This window comes from Nyctereutes procyonoides, unplaced genomic scaffold (genome assembly GCF_905146905.1).
Source record: "Nyctereutes procyonoides isolate TBG_1078 unplaced genomic scaffold, NYPRO_anot_genome, whole genome shotgun sequence".
NCBI classification, from domain to species: Eukaryota; Metazoa; Chordata; class Mammalia; order Carnivora; family Canidae; genus Nyctereutes; species Nyctereutes procyonoides.
The window spans coordinates 54,373,533-54,387,078 of NW_026575135.1; the positions used below are offsets into that span (position 1 = coordinate 54,373,533).

A 13,546-nucleotide genomic window follows, 5' to 3' on the forward strand; every position below is an offset into this window, starting at 1 on the left:
AATAAACATTAAGCAAATAATCCAAGATTACGTGGTTAGTAACTGATAGAGGCATAATTTGAACCTGAGGCTGTCTCTAGATTCCCAGCTTTTTAACTACACTTTTATTCTATCTTCAGCCTAACGTTGATTTGTAGAGGATTCTTCACTATAAGTTTTTATGTATAGACCTGTAGCTGCAGGATCGATCGATCGATCGATCTATATCTTGGAATTGAATCTGTAGTGCTTTTAGGATCCACCCTGGGAGATTTTTCATTGTTAAAAATCTAGGAATGTACGTGCTTTCCGGGGGGGAAAAAGATACTGCGTAAAATATCTTCGTTAATGAGTGTTTTAGGTAATTAATGCTATATTGAAAGTTGCATATAATGAGTTAATCATAGAATAAGAAATTCACTAGTTTTAGAGTTGAAGAAACAGAAAAATATCCTTTAAGCATTCCACTCTGTGTTTTCCAAGTTTTGGTTGGATTTGTAAGCCTGTGTAGAATGGCCATCAGTAGAACGGAAAGATGGGATTTACTCCAGGAGTAGCACACTGCTTGGCACAACATTGAAGAAAGCATACTTAATGAGAATGTATACTTAAAAGGATTGTTAATTCCTCATACAGAGCTGCAAATAAAAATTTAATATTTTAATTTAAAAAATGAAATTGAAAACCAATAGGATGTATCTACAGTGGATGTATTAGGTTTGGAGTGTTTGAAGGATATAAAAAACTGCTTTGTTGTAGGATGACAGTGTTAACACCTCAGCTTGCCCATCTTTACTGACATGACTGGCTGAGATGGTATGGTTGATCTGTTTTAGGAAGCTGAGTCATCACCATTCCTCACCATTTTTTTGCTTATCCAAAAGCAAAAAAATTTATTTTATTCCTTAATCCAGAGTATTTTTTTTTTAATAGTTCTGGTTAATTTCTGCAGTATGTTGTAGTTACAGAACAGGTGGCTCATTCTGGTGTTGCTGATCTGGAATGTCATGACTTCTAGTTTTACCATCTTCATCATGACTTCCCTCATTGAGGGTTAATAGAGCAGCTTTCAAGTGCACACTGTAATTGATTATACCTCCTTGAATCTAGTATTTAAATTTTTTACTACCAAGAATTATCTAGAAGACTTCTGGCCTGTCTCTGTCAAGTTTTTGTTGTTGTTATTGTTTGTTTCTTTTGGCTTTCTATAATAGCTATTATTGATCTTGGGTGCACTAAGCCTAATAATAATACCTCAAGCCTATCTCAAAGATAGTTGGTACAAAACTACAAGAAACCAGGGTGCCTAGCTAGTGAATAGAGGATTCAACTCTTGGTCTCAGAGTTGTGAGTTTGAGCCCCATATTGGGCATGGTGCCTACTTAAAAAAACCTACAAGAAACCCCTTTCTAAGCCCAACTTTACACAGTCAGCAACTGCTTGCTATCCCATTTAAACAAAATACCATAACCACACATCATGTGGGAAAATTAACTAGCTTGGTACTACAACCATCCTTTGTTTTGGGAGCATCTTTTCTATTGTTTTATGAGTGCTTAGCATCTTACGACCCTCAAACCAGGTCCATCATAGGGAGTAGGATTTACTAGACATCTCAGTGCTTAAGTCCCTTTCTCATTAATAGGTTATCAGCCAAATAACACAGAATGGCATGCATCCTACCTGTCAACCAGTGGTTGTCAAATTTTAGTTTACATCAGAACCATTTGTAGTCCTGATTAAACCACAAATTGCTGGGGTCTATACCAGAGTTTCTGATTCACTAAGTCTAGAATGGGGCCTGATAATTTGCATTTTTACCAAGTTCCCAAGTGAGGCTGATGGTGCTAGTCTAAGCGTCTATCAGGGTAGTAAACTTAAATGCAAGAGAACCCAGTTCTGTTTACTTTAAAGAAAAGGAATAAAATGGATAGCTGTACTGGATAGCTACAGAATTGCTGGGATTATTGGAGAAGTAGACTTGGGGCTAGGCAACCATGTCATACTCCTACCACAAGCAGTCCACTACTTGGATTCAATAAGCTATATACTGCATGTGTTGATTGACCCGGCTGCTACCACTAACCGCCAGCATGGATTCTGTGCAGTTCTTGCTGGTGGGTATCACTGTATTCTAAATTTGGGACATGTATGTCTGATTAGTAGCACTTAGATTATTTGCCAATGCTCTAGTTTTATGTGAGGTTAGAAGAATGAAAATCTGGTGTTTTCAGCTTCTACCAAAATTCATAAGCTGAAGTATTCTCCAAAGAGGAGTTCATTCATGGATTGACTTCCTTGTTAGGTATTTTTGATTGTATGCATTTTAGTAGTTGGCAAAGTATGGCCTGGGGACCAAATTAGCCTACCAACTATTCTGTAACTAAGACTTTATTGATGAATTCAACCACACCCATTCATTTACCTACATTTATATGGTTGTTTTCATGCTACAAAGGCAAAATTTAAATAGTTGTGACAAAAAACATATGACAAAGCCTGGAATTTGTCTCATCCTTTATAGAAAAAGTTTGCCACCCTCAATAGGAATACTACTAATATTTCTATTTGAGTCCACACAACCAGCATTTATAGATGCTATTGGAGAACTGCATGTTCATTTGGCCAAATTGTCCCCTCTGAAATAAGATTGAAGGCAACTAACAGTGAAAACTTCCAGATATTTGAAGAAGGGCTTTTAGAATCTAAAATTGTTAAATTTTGTCAGCCTGTCTTTAAGCAGAGAACTGAAGAACCGCACATATATTTCAAAATTTGTGAATTCCTGCATAGTTTAAAATTGAGAAGTGACTTCCTAATTCTTTGTCAGCTATTAATGGCATCATCGATCTTGTTCCCAAAAGGTCTTCTGATTTAAGAACAGAAATTATGGGATGCCTGGTTGGCTCAGCGGTTAAGCATCTGCTTTTGGCTCAGGGCATGATCCCAGAGTCCCAGGATTGAGTCCCATATCAGGCTCCTTGCATGGAGCCTATTTCTCCTGTCTCTTCCTCTCCCTCTGCCTCTCTTTGTATCTCTCATGAATAAGTAAATATAATCTTTAAAAAACAAAAAACAAATTATATGACATAAATTCAGTTGAAAATCTCAGAAAATTCTGGGGCTTTTTGACACTAGCCTATCTTCATTTGGCAAGTTATGAGAGTTCTAACTTGTTTTGCCACTAAAACAAAGTTAGCTTCATTTCAGAAGTAAATTGCACATTTTCTTGGGATAGACATTTTGTAGGTGTTTGGCCAGGTTATGATGACTCTTAAACGTAAAGGGCGGGGCCCAGCAGGTATGTGTGTATGGACACACCTATTAAAAAAAAGAAAAAGAAAAAGACCCAGACTGGGAAAGAATTAATATTGTTGAGATATAAAAAATATAAATATAAATATAAAAAATATAAAGAGAGAGAATACAAGAATATCTACAGCTATGAGGTTTATTAAGGTTTATAATATATGTCTTACATTTATCTCAGTCTCTCTTCAAGTGAGATTATACTATTTCATGTGTATTGTAAGAACCTTACAACAGTTTATTTCCATTTTTACCTCCTGTCCTTTGTGCTGTGATTGAGATACACTTGTATGTATAGTTTAAACCCACAGTATGTTCTTGTCATCGTTGATAAGGCTTTATTTTTTAGAATTTTATTTAAATTAAATTAACATATAATGTATTATTGGTTTCAGAGTTAGAGGTCATTGATTTTTTAAAATTTTTTAAAAGATTTTATTTATTTAGAGCCCATGAGTGCTCAGGAGCAGGGAAAGGGGCAGTGGTAAAGGGAGAAGGGAGACAGAGAATCCCAAGTAGAATCCATGCTAAGTGCAGAGCCCAGCATTGGGATTTCTTGTCCTTGGGGTTTGTTAAACATTCTAGATGTGTAGGTTGATAGTTTTTTTTTTTTTTTAATTTATTTATGATAGTCACAGAGAGAGAGAGAGGCAAAGACATAGGCAGAGGGAGAAGCAGGCTCCATGCACCGGGAGCCCGATGTGGGATTCGATCCCGGGTCTCCAGGATCGCGCCCTGGGCCAAAGGCAGGCGCCAAACCGCTGTGCCACCCAGGGATCCCAGGTTGATAGTTTTTATCAAATAGGGAATATTTTCCGTAACTCCATTCTCTTCCCGTTGTTCTCCCTTTCCTTTGAGTTGACTCTAGTGACACTTCTGTTAGACTGCTTGAAGTTGTTTCACAACTCACTAGTGCTCTGTTCAAAGTTTTTCCATCCTTTTGTTTTTGCTTTCTGTTCTTCTGTCTTCAAGTTTATAATCTCATCTGCAAAGTCTGGACTGCTGTTCATCCCATCCAGTGTATTCCACCTCTCAAATATTGTTTTCATCTCTGAAATTTTTTTAATGTTCCTTCTTACATGCTTAATCCCTTCTGTATCTTCTTGAATATATGGAATATAATTATAGTACGTTTTTAAATGTTTTCCTTCTACTAATTCTATTTGTGTAATTACTGAGTTGGTTTTAATTTATTTTTCTCCTCTTTGTGTGTCATTTTTTCCTCCTCCTTTGTATATCTGGTAATGTTTGATTGAACAACAGAGATTGTGATTTTTACCTTTATGTGTCCTGGGTGTTTTTATATTTCCTGTAAATATTACTCAGCTTTGTTCTGGGCACAGTTAAGAGACGTGGAAATTATTTGATCCTTTTTGGGCCTTTTTTTGAGCTGTATTACATAGTGCTCGAGTAGAATTTAATCTAGGTTTAATTTTGCCCCAGTACTGAGTTCAAAGCCTTCTGAGTACTCAACTAACTGCACTGTGAATTACAAGATTTTCTGCTCTTTCTGATGGAAATAGGAACCCTTACTATCCTTCTGTGAGTTTTATGTATTGTTCCCTCCTTCCCAGGGTATTTAAACCTCTGCCCTCTTGACATTTTGGCTCTGGTAATCCTTTATCCTGGGTCCTTGTCCCATGTGTTGGAGGATTTTTACCAGTATCTCTGGCTTCTAGTCACCTAATGCTAGTAGCACCACTCCCAACTTGCATGCTAAATTTTGACAACCCAAAATGTCTTCAGATGCTGCTTTTGTTATCCAGGGGCCAAAACTCATCCCTGGTTGAGGACTTACTACTTTAAATCTTTAAAATTGTTCTTTCCCTGACTTCTTTGTCTGATTTTTCCCCCCTGCATGACAGGATGATCAATATTCAACCTAAGACTTGAGGGACACCTTATGTTGGTCTTCAGAACATACTTTTTATCTCTGTGTAACATGCCCTCTCGTGTTCTGCAAACTCTAGCCACTTTATATTCCCTAAACTGCCAGCTCCTTCTCCTCAACTACAGGTACTGTCAGGCAGTAAAGTATCATCATGTAAATCACTTCATTTGTTTCTCCTCTTTCAGGCATTGTTAAACTGTTTTTGTTTCCTGATGTCCTAGCTCATGAAAAACCTTATTTCATACATTTATTTTTTAGTTGCTTATGGTGGAAGGTAACTCCAATCCTTCTTACTCTGTCTTGACCTAAGGTTGAAGTCCCAGTAATTTGTCAACAGGCGAAGTCCTGAAATGCCCCTGATGACTGTACCCCTAAAAACATGAAAGTGATGAGTCTTTGATTCCTCATATAGTTTTATTGCTCACATTCCGAAGTATGATTGTATTGCCATCTGGGGTCCCAGCCTTTTCTTGGTCATTCTCTTGTTCATCCTGTCCATTCAGCAAGAAATTATCTATATAATGGGTCAGAAAGTCTAGATGTTTTCATGTTGTTTTATGGTAGAGAGTTAAAATAGCCCTAAGGAGAAACTGTAAGTTAATACTGTCCTGTGTGAATGGAAACTTTTTCCAATGACCTTTTGTAATGGAAATAGAAAAAATATATTCACCAAATCAATACCTGAGGCTTAATCATTTCCAGCAACCGTGTTACGTTGAGACTGTTGGATTGGAATTTAAGTCTGTGGCAGTCTGCAGTTGTTTTTTAGGATATATTTGCTTTCTGAGGACAATATAAAATAGAGACCCTTAGCCCTGAATATTGTCTTTACTGGTGGCACTAGTCTTTGCTCTCCTTTGCTTCTCTGGAAGCAATATTATCTTTTATTTACTGTCTTGTCCTGGGGAATGGTTAATTTCAGAGGTTTCCACTTGGCTTTTTCCACTATTACAGCTTTTACCACATAGGTCATGGACCCATTGTGGGGGGTTGTTCTAACAAGTGTATACATTCTAATTATAATATATTCAGGAATTTGAGAGGGACTATAGGATGGGTTTGCAGGCTCAGTGAGTTCACTATGAGCCAGAGTTTGGCAAGAATTTTTTTTTTTTAAGATTTTTTATTTATTCATGAGAGAGAGAGAGAGAGAGAGAGAGAGAGAGAGAGAGAGAGAAGCAGCAGAGACACAGGCAGAGGGAGAAGCAGGCTCCATGAGGGAGCCCGATGCGGGACTTGATCCCGGGAATCCAGGATTGCGCCCTGGGCCAAAGGCAGGTGCCAAACCGCTGAGCAACCCAGGGATCCCCAGGAACTTTTGTTTATTACTTTAATCCAGAAGATTTTGCTTGGGAGATTGATTCTTTTGCTCCACAGAACCTCAACGAAGATCAGTCTCTTGAGTTCCATTCATCTGCTTGTCTAAGAAGAGGTCACTTATGTATCTGATGCCTTGGTGCTGACCCACGTGGTCTTTCTCTCTCCATGAGTCTAGTGGGCTTCCTCATGACATTGGTGGTCTCAGGGTACTTGAATCTTAGAAGTTACACATCCTTACTTCTGCCACTCTCTTTTGATCAGAACAAATCACAGAACCAACCAGGTTCTTGGGGAAGTCAAATAATATTCCAGTTTTTGATAGCAGAGTGGTAAGGTTCTATTGAAAAAGAGCATATAGGGTAAGAAATACCATTGTAGCCATCTTAGGAAATACTAATTTTTCACATCACTACTACATCTGCTGTCTTCAAAAATTTTATAGACCATTCTCATTTGTTATGGTTTCCTCTTTTAATTTATTCTTTATATATGTATATAGAAAAATCTTTTTCATTCCCATTTTCCTCTGGATTTAGCAAAGATGGTATGGTCATTGAATCCATCATGGTTAATTGGTAGTTGTAATTTTTGGAATCACAGATTATTGCTGTTTTTCTTAGTGGCTCCATATTTTCTATTTAATCTGTTAAAACGAGTTGTCTTAGGTGTCTTTTTTTCTGTCATCTGATAATTATCTTGACCAATTGGATATGAAAGCAGGAGGACAGTGTTTGGGAGCTGTTTGTCCTGGTATAAAAGCATTGTTCTCTTAGAATAAGGAGGTATCTTTTATATAGAGAATTTAAGCTTGTGTACTAGCATTCTACATAAGTGGTAAAGTAGACTATTCTGTCAGGAATTTGGACTACTCCTGCATTCTCCCTTTTACTCTGCCACTCCTCTAGGCTGAGGTTATACTATATCATACTGGGATTTTTAATACCTAGTTATCTGAATGAGAGCCAGAGAAAAGTTCCCTACCACTTTCCAAAGTGAATAATAGGATTGTCCCACTGGACTTTTTTGTTTAGTGGTTGATTAATATCACTCTGGGTTTCTTTAGAAAGAGATTTTTTTTTAGAAAGTCATATTTTTAGAGGAATATTGACAAATTGGGTTATGTCCAAAATAGGTCAGCCAGGATGCTATTAAAGGTCTGCAACGTGCAAATACTGAGACTATATAATCCGGAGAAAATAATAATTAAAAAACTTAAGATGATATGATAGTCCTTATTGAATAGTTGAATGTCACTAAGGAAGAAGAGTTATATCTGTTCAGAAATGAAATAGATTTTCATATGAAATAATAAGTTTTTTATTTCTGGCGTTGCTTGAGTAGAGGCCATCTGCCATCTTGAAGAGGAATTCCTGTATGAGTGGAGGTAACTCTTCTCTACCTTTTCAGATTTCTTTTAATTCAGATATTTTATTAGTCTTCCATAGTTAATAGCTCTGCCATAAAACAATTGTTGGCTTAAAGTAAAAATTTGAGGTGCTATTTTGAAAAATACATTTGAATAGTAATCTAATTTTTTTCTGTTCTTTAGGATTTAAATACTATTTATTCTTATCTTCATGGAATGGAAATACTATCAAATCTCAGGGAGCATCAGCTTAGGTAAGTGTGATGCTCTGTTTAAGAGCTTGTGTGATGGACTTGCAAATAAGTTTGGATAGATAATTGCAGGGCCAAATCATTTGGGGGCTTATTGTAGGATAAGCATAGGACTTCCCATTTTCACATCATAGTTTTCCTTAGTTGTAGGGCCTTGAGCAAAACTTAACATCTAAGTTGCAATTTTATCTTCCATAGAATAGAGACAATGTGATTATCTTTTTTACACTGTTTTGAGGGTTACAGGAGAATATAGGAAGCAAAGTACAGTATTCAGTATTGTCTAGCCAGTGGAAAAAAAACTATTTACTTTCTGTAATTCTTTTCGATATTTTTGATGTCAGATGCTTAAGATGGGCAAGGTATAATGTAATGTTAAAGTGCAAGTTTTACGACTCTTGATTTGATATGAGCTCCTTGTGAACAAGACCCATAAAGCTTTCCAAACCCCATTTTCCTATTCTGTAAAATGAGTTTTCCTTCTGTAAAATGAGCTACCTTATGTCATTGTAATTACATTTATAAAAACACTTTTCAGTGTTATGAAGCACTTACTGTTGTAACTTTGCATAATGTTTTAATTAAAAGTGTGTGCTTGTTCCATGACCAGTTCATCCATTACTTTTTCTGATCTTTAAGTTTCTGGTTAGGGACCAGACCAGGTTGCTCAAATATGATTATTAGAGCCAATTATTTTCTGTTTTCTGTGTAACATAATTCAGATATCAGCAAATGTCTGGAAGAAGAAGAAAGCTGAAAGCTAGAGCATTTAGTAATACTAAAAGCATCTTTTAAATGCAAACATATATATATTCAACAGACTTTGGGGGGGGTGTGTGTGTGTGTGTGTGCGCGCGCGCGTGTGTGTGTATGCCTCTGCCAGTAATTTCTTAGCAGAAGGATTCACTAGTGAATCAGACAAATGTATATTTTTCCATAACAGGAAAGGAACATTGCTCTGTGTGAATTGGCAGGTTATAGAATATACATAAAAGTATTGTGTTTGTTGCCTCTTAATATTATTTAGTTGATTTTTTAAGAATAACTGCATTTGATTTATGTATTTCTAAACTCTTAGAGTTCAATGAAGCTAATGGTAGATTTTCTGTTGAAGTAATTATAACAGTATTTTTAAAACAAAATTGAAGATAAGAGCTTTACATTTTTGACCTTTTTTTTTTTTTTTACTATGTTAGATTAATGTCTGCAAGAGCACGCTATGAGAGATACAGTGGTAATCAAATTCTTTTTTGGTAAGTATTTCCTTAATTAGCTTAAACTAATAGCTTAAATGTTTAAATTTTGACATTTAGCATTGAAATTCATTTTATTTGGAAGGAATATCTTTAGAGCAGATTGAAATATACTCATAAACTGAAATAGTACACAAAAAGTTTAATGAATAAAATAGTATGTATTAGTAACTGTTACCCAGCTGAACATATAGAACATAACAGCTCTCTTGAGGCTCTAGTCATCTCTTTTGGGAAGGTAATCCAGTTCTTACTTCCATCACCATAGATTAGTTTTACCTCTTTTTGAACTCCACATAGATAAAAATTTATTTGGTCAGGCTTTTTCTTTTTACTTGATAAATGTCTAAGGTTCTTCCATGTTTTGCATTAATTCTTTTTCACTGTTTTACTGTATGTGTGAAAATAGCACAATTCACTAATCCTTTCCACTGTTGTTAGAGACTAGGGTTATTTTCATTTTTTTCCTATTGTGAATAATAAAGTTTCTGTGAACATTTTGTTCATGTGTTTTGTGCCCTTTATTTTTTTTTTAAAGACTTCTATTTATTCATGAGAGACAGAGAGAGAGAGGCAGGGACACAGGCAGAGGGAGAAGCAGGCTCCATGCAGGGAGCCCAATGTGGAACTCAGTCCCGGGACCCCAGGACCAAGACCTGAGCTGAAGGTGGCATTAAGCCACTGAGCCACCCAGGCTGCCCTGTTTTGTGCCCTATTGGAAATGCATGTGATCAGATTGAGGAGAGTCTGACATTAGAATCTGTCTTACATTTTCATTTTGTTATCTCACTGTGATTTTATTTTGCATTTCCCTGCTTATTGATGATGCTGAATGATTTTCATGTTTTTGTAGCCTATTTGGTTAACTCTTTTATGAAATCAGATTTGTTTTTAACCATTTTTTAATTGAGTTTTGTATAGTATTTCTGTCAATTAGTAGAAATGTTACTGTGAATTCTGTATCCATGTCCTTTGTTGGGATACTTACATTGCATGTATCTTCTCCTGCTTTGTGGCTTGCCTTTACACTCTATTAAAGGCATCCTTTGGAGATGAGAAATTTCTAGCTCTCTCAATTTTTCTCTTGTGATTAGTGCTTTTCATGTCCTCTTTAAAAAAACAAAGTCTTTGCCTTTCTAAAGATGATGAAAATACTTTAATCTGTGTTTTTTCTAAAAATTTTGGCAGCGGTGCCCTCTTTTATAGATTGCCTGGTAGTTGGGATGGTATTGACTTTTATGTTTCATTACCAACCCAATACATTCATCGTTTTTTTAAAGCATTAAACTGGATTCATAAGGATTTTAGTAGCTATCTTCATTCATTTGTTGATCCATTAATTTATTATTAAATGTTTGTCTGGTATACATTATGCTTACCTTGGTGTAGTACCTTCATCAAGCTTATGGTTGAATGGACTAGAGAAAATTAATTAAAAGCTAAACATTTAAGTGCTATCAAGGAAAAGAATAGATAAATAGATCATTGGAACAGAATTGAGAGCCTAGAAGTAAGCCCTTGTATTTATGAACAGTTTTTTTTTTTTTCAAATGACTTCCAGCTAAGATCTGTGCATAGTGTGGGTATAACACAATTGAGGATTAAAAAGGAACCACCAGTGAACAGTTGATTTATGTTGAGGGTGCTAAAGCATTTCAGGGAGGACAGCATAGTTTTTTCAGCAAATGATGCTGGGTTAATTGAGTATTTACTTGCAAAAAGTTAATTTAGATCTTTACCTTACTCTATGCAAAATTGATACATATACAAATTAATGAGATGTCACTTTATAGCCATTAGAATAGGCACAGTAAGACATGTAGACAGTAGCAAGTATTGGCACCAATATGGTAACACCTAGAATCCTCATGTGTTGGTGGTGCGGATGTTAAATGTCAGAGGGAAGCAGTGGTGCTTTATCAAAAAGTTAAACAGTTTTGCCACGTGACCCAGTAATTCCACTTTTACATCATTAGAGAAATGAAAACATGTGCATACAGAGACTATACATAGATGTTCTTAGTAGCGCTATTTGTATTTCCAGCCTGAAACCAGAAACAATCAAAATATTCAATGAATGGTTAGATAAAATGTCACATATCTGTATAGTGGAATACTATATGGCAATAAAAAGGAATAAAGCATTAATGTATATGCAGCATGGCTAAACCTCAAAAACATGCTAAGTGGAAGAGGCAAGAAAAAAACACCATATTTATATTATCCCATTTATATGAGCTGTCCAGGAAAGCCACATTTGTAGAGACAGAGCATGTTATTGGTTAGGAACAGAAAGAAGTGTTCTAAAACTGGACTGTGGTGATCTTTGCACAGTTCTTTTAAATTTCATGAAAACTGAATTGTGTGCTTACAATGGGTGCATTTATGGTATTTAAATTATACCTCAATAAACTATTTTAAAAATATTAGGAGTTACATTCTTTAAAAAGAATGTGGAATTTAACTGGAGAATTTAGGTTCAAGAGATTGGGGGAGGCAGAGAAAAGAGTATGTATAGTTGATCTGAACTGTGAAGCAGCATGGTAGAAAAAGGGAAAGTAAACCCATGTGTTCAAGCACTATGAGGAAAGAAGAGGAAACAGCAGGAGAGGAGTCTGGAGAAGCAGGTGGAGGCCATCTTAAGATTTTTTTTGGTCTTAGGAGCATCTGAAGCTTTTGAATGAATAAGATCTAACAAGATTAAGTTTGCTTTTCTTCTCTGGGCTAGAGGTGTTTACCCAGAGAAAGATACAATGGCCCACATGAAAGCATTTTACCTTCCTAGGGTTTACCTAGCCAGATGTGTTGCCAAACCATGCTCTGAGGGAGTTTTTTTTTTTTTTTTCTTTCTTTTTTTTTTTTTTTTTTGCAAAGTCTGAACAGTTTCTTATTCATGGACTGGCATGGTTCTCTTTGTGGTGAAAGTGAACTTCAGAATTTTTCCTACACTTAGAATTTACTGACAACTTTGTGACCACTTCAGCTGAGTAGGATAAAAATTGGAGGCTTGTGGTGACATCCAATTACAACTTTCTTCTGTCTTAATTTTTTGCAAATTGTTTCTTTGATTTTATTCCTCCTTTTAAATTATATTTCACAAAAATAAGAAAGTCGGATATCTAAACAAAGAACCTTAAGTAGATGTGCAGCCATTTACATCTTCCTTCAATGAAGATTTGAAGAAATTTAAAAAGAACTTCAAAGAACCTATTGGAGAGGCACTTGGGTGGCTCAGTTGGGTAACTGGCTGACTTTTGACTTTGGCTCAGGTCATGATCTCAGGGTCCTGGGATCCAGACTCATGTTGGTCTCCCTGCTTGATGGGGAGTCTACTTCTCCCTCTTTCCTTCCCCCTGCTCATGCACACTCTTTCAAATAGATAAATAAAATCTTTTTTTTAAAAAATGAATAAATAAAGTACCTACTGGAAAGTTGACAATTTTTCCTTTTCATGGTGAATAATAGGATTGACCTAGAAAGCTTACCCTGGGTGCTATGGTGGAATGTTTTAGAAGCCTAGGTTTCTGGATCGATGGTGGTGGTATTCATTGAAAACAGAGAATACTGGACAAGATAGAAACTTGAAGGAAATGATAGGTAGACTGTGAATTTGTTGAGTTTGAGTTCTCTGTTAGATATTCAAGTTGGCATGTCAGATAAACAGCTAGATAGATAAAAGTTCTCCAGGTCACAGAAATGATTTGTTTTATATTACTAGAACCCTTTACACACTGGAATTAATTAAAGCCTTAGGTTCGGTAAATAAAAATATTTGTGAGAAAGATCAGTTTATATACTAACAACTAACAAGATTCTGGGTTTCCAGTAGAGATTTAACTCACTGCAAATGCTAATAGATTAAGTCATCTGGTATCCTTTTATTTTTCAAACACATAAAAAGGAAATATTTGGTAGGCATTTTATGTCAGAATAAAATTTAAAAGAAATAAATAGATCATAATTAACATTATAGTTGTCAGTGAAGATAGAACATAGATGAACTTGTGATTTCCGAATAATATCTGCAATACATATAAAAGTTATCAAAATAGGATTTTATGATATGTAGATGTAGTACAATATTTAAGTTGCCATCTTCATCAAATGTTATGATCCACTACACAAAAATGAAGAATGTGAAGCTAATGATATAATTAATGAAATTGAGATAATAACC

General features: G+C 35.7%; 1 protein-coding gene across 6 annotated transcripts in view; it reads left to right on the plus strand.

Annotated features, from left to right (window-relative positions):
• Window positions 1-13,546, plus strand: part of RAPGEF6 (Rap guanine nucleotide exchange factor 6) — a 183,999-nt gene that overhangs the window by 14,091 nt on the left and 156,362 nt on the right. For 4 of the 6 annotated variants that reach the window (XM_055301416.1, XM_055301418.1, XM_055301420.1 and 1 more), the window contains 2 exons: window positions 8,049-8,119; window positions 9,313-9,369. In XM_055301416.1, coding sequence (XP_055157391.1) covers window positions 8,049-8,119; window positions 9,313-9,369 — 128 coding nt within the window. Of the gene's footprint in view, window positions 1-8,048; window positions 8,120-9,308; window positions 9,370-13,546 lie in introns of those variants that run through there. The other 2 variants (XM_055301421.1, XM_055301422.1) reach the window with 1 other exon arrangement.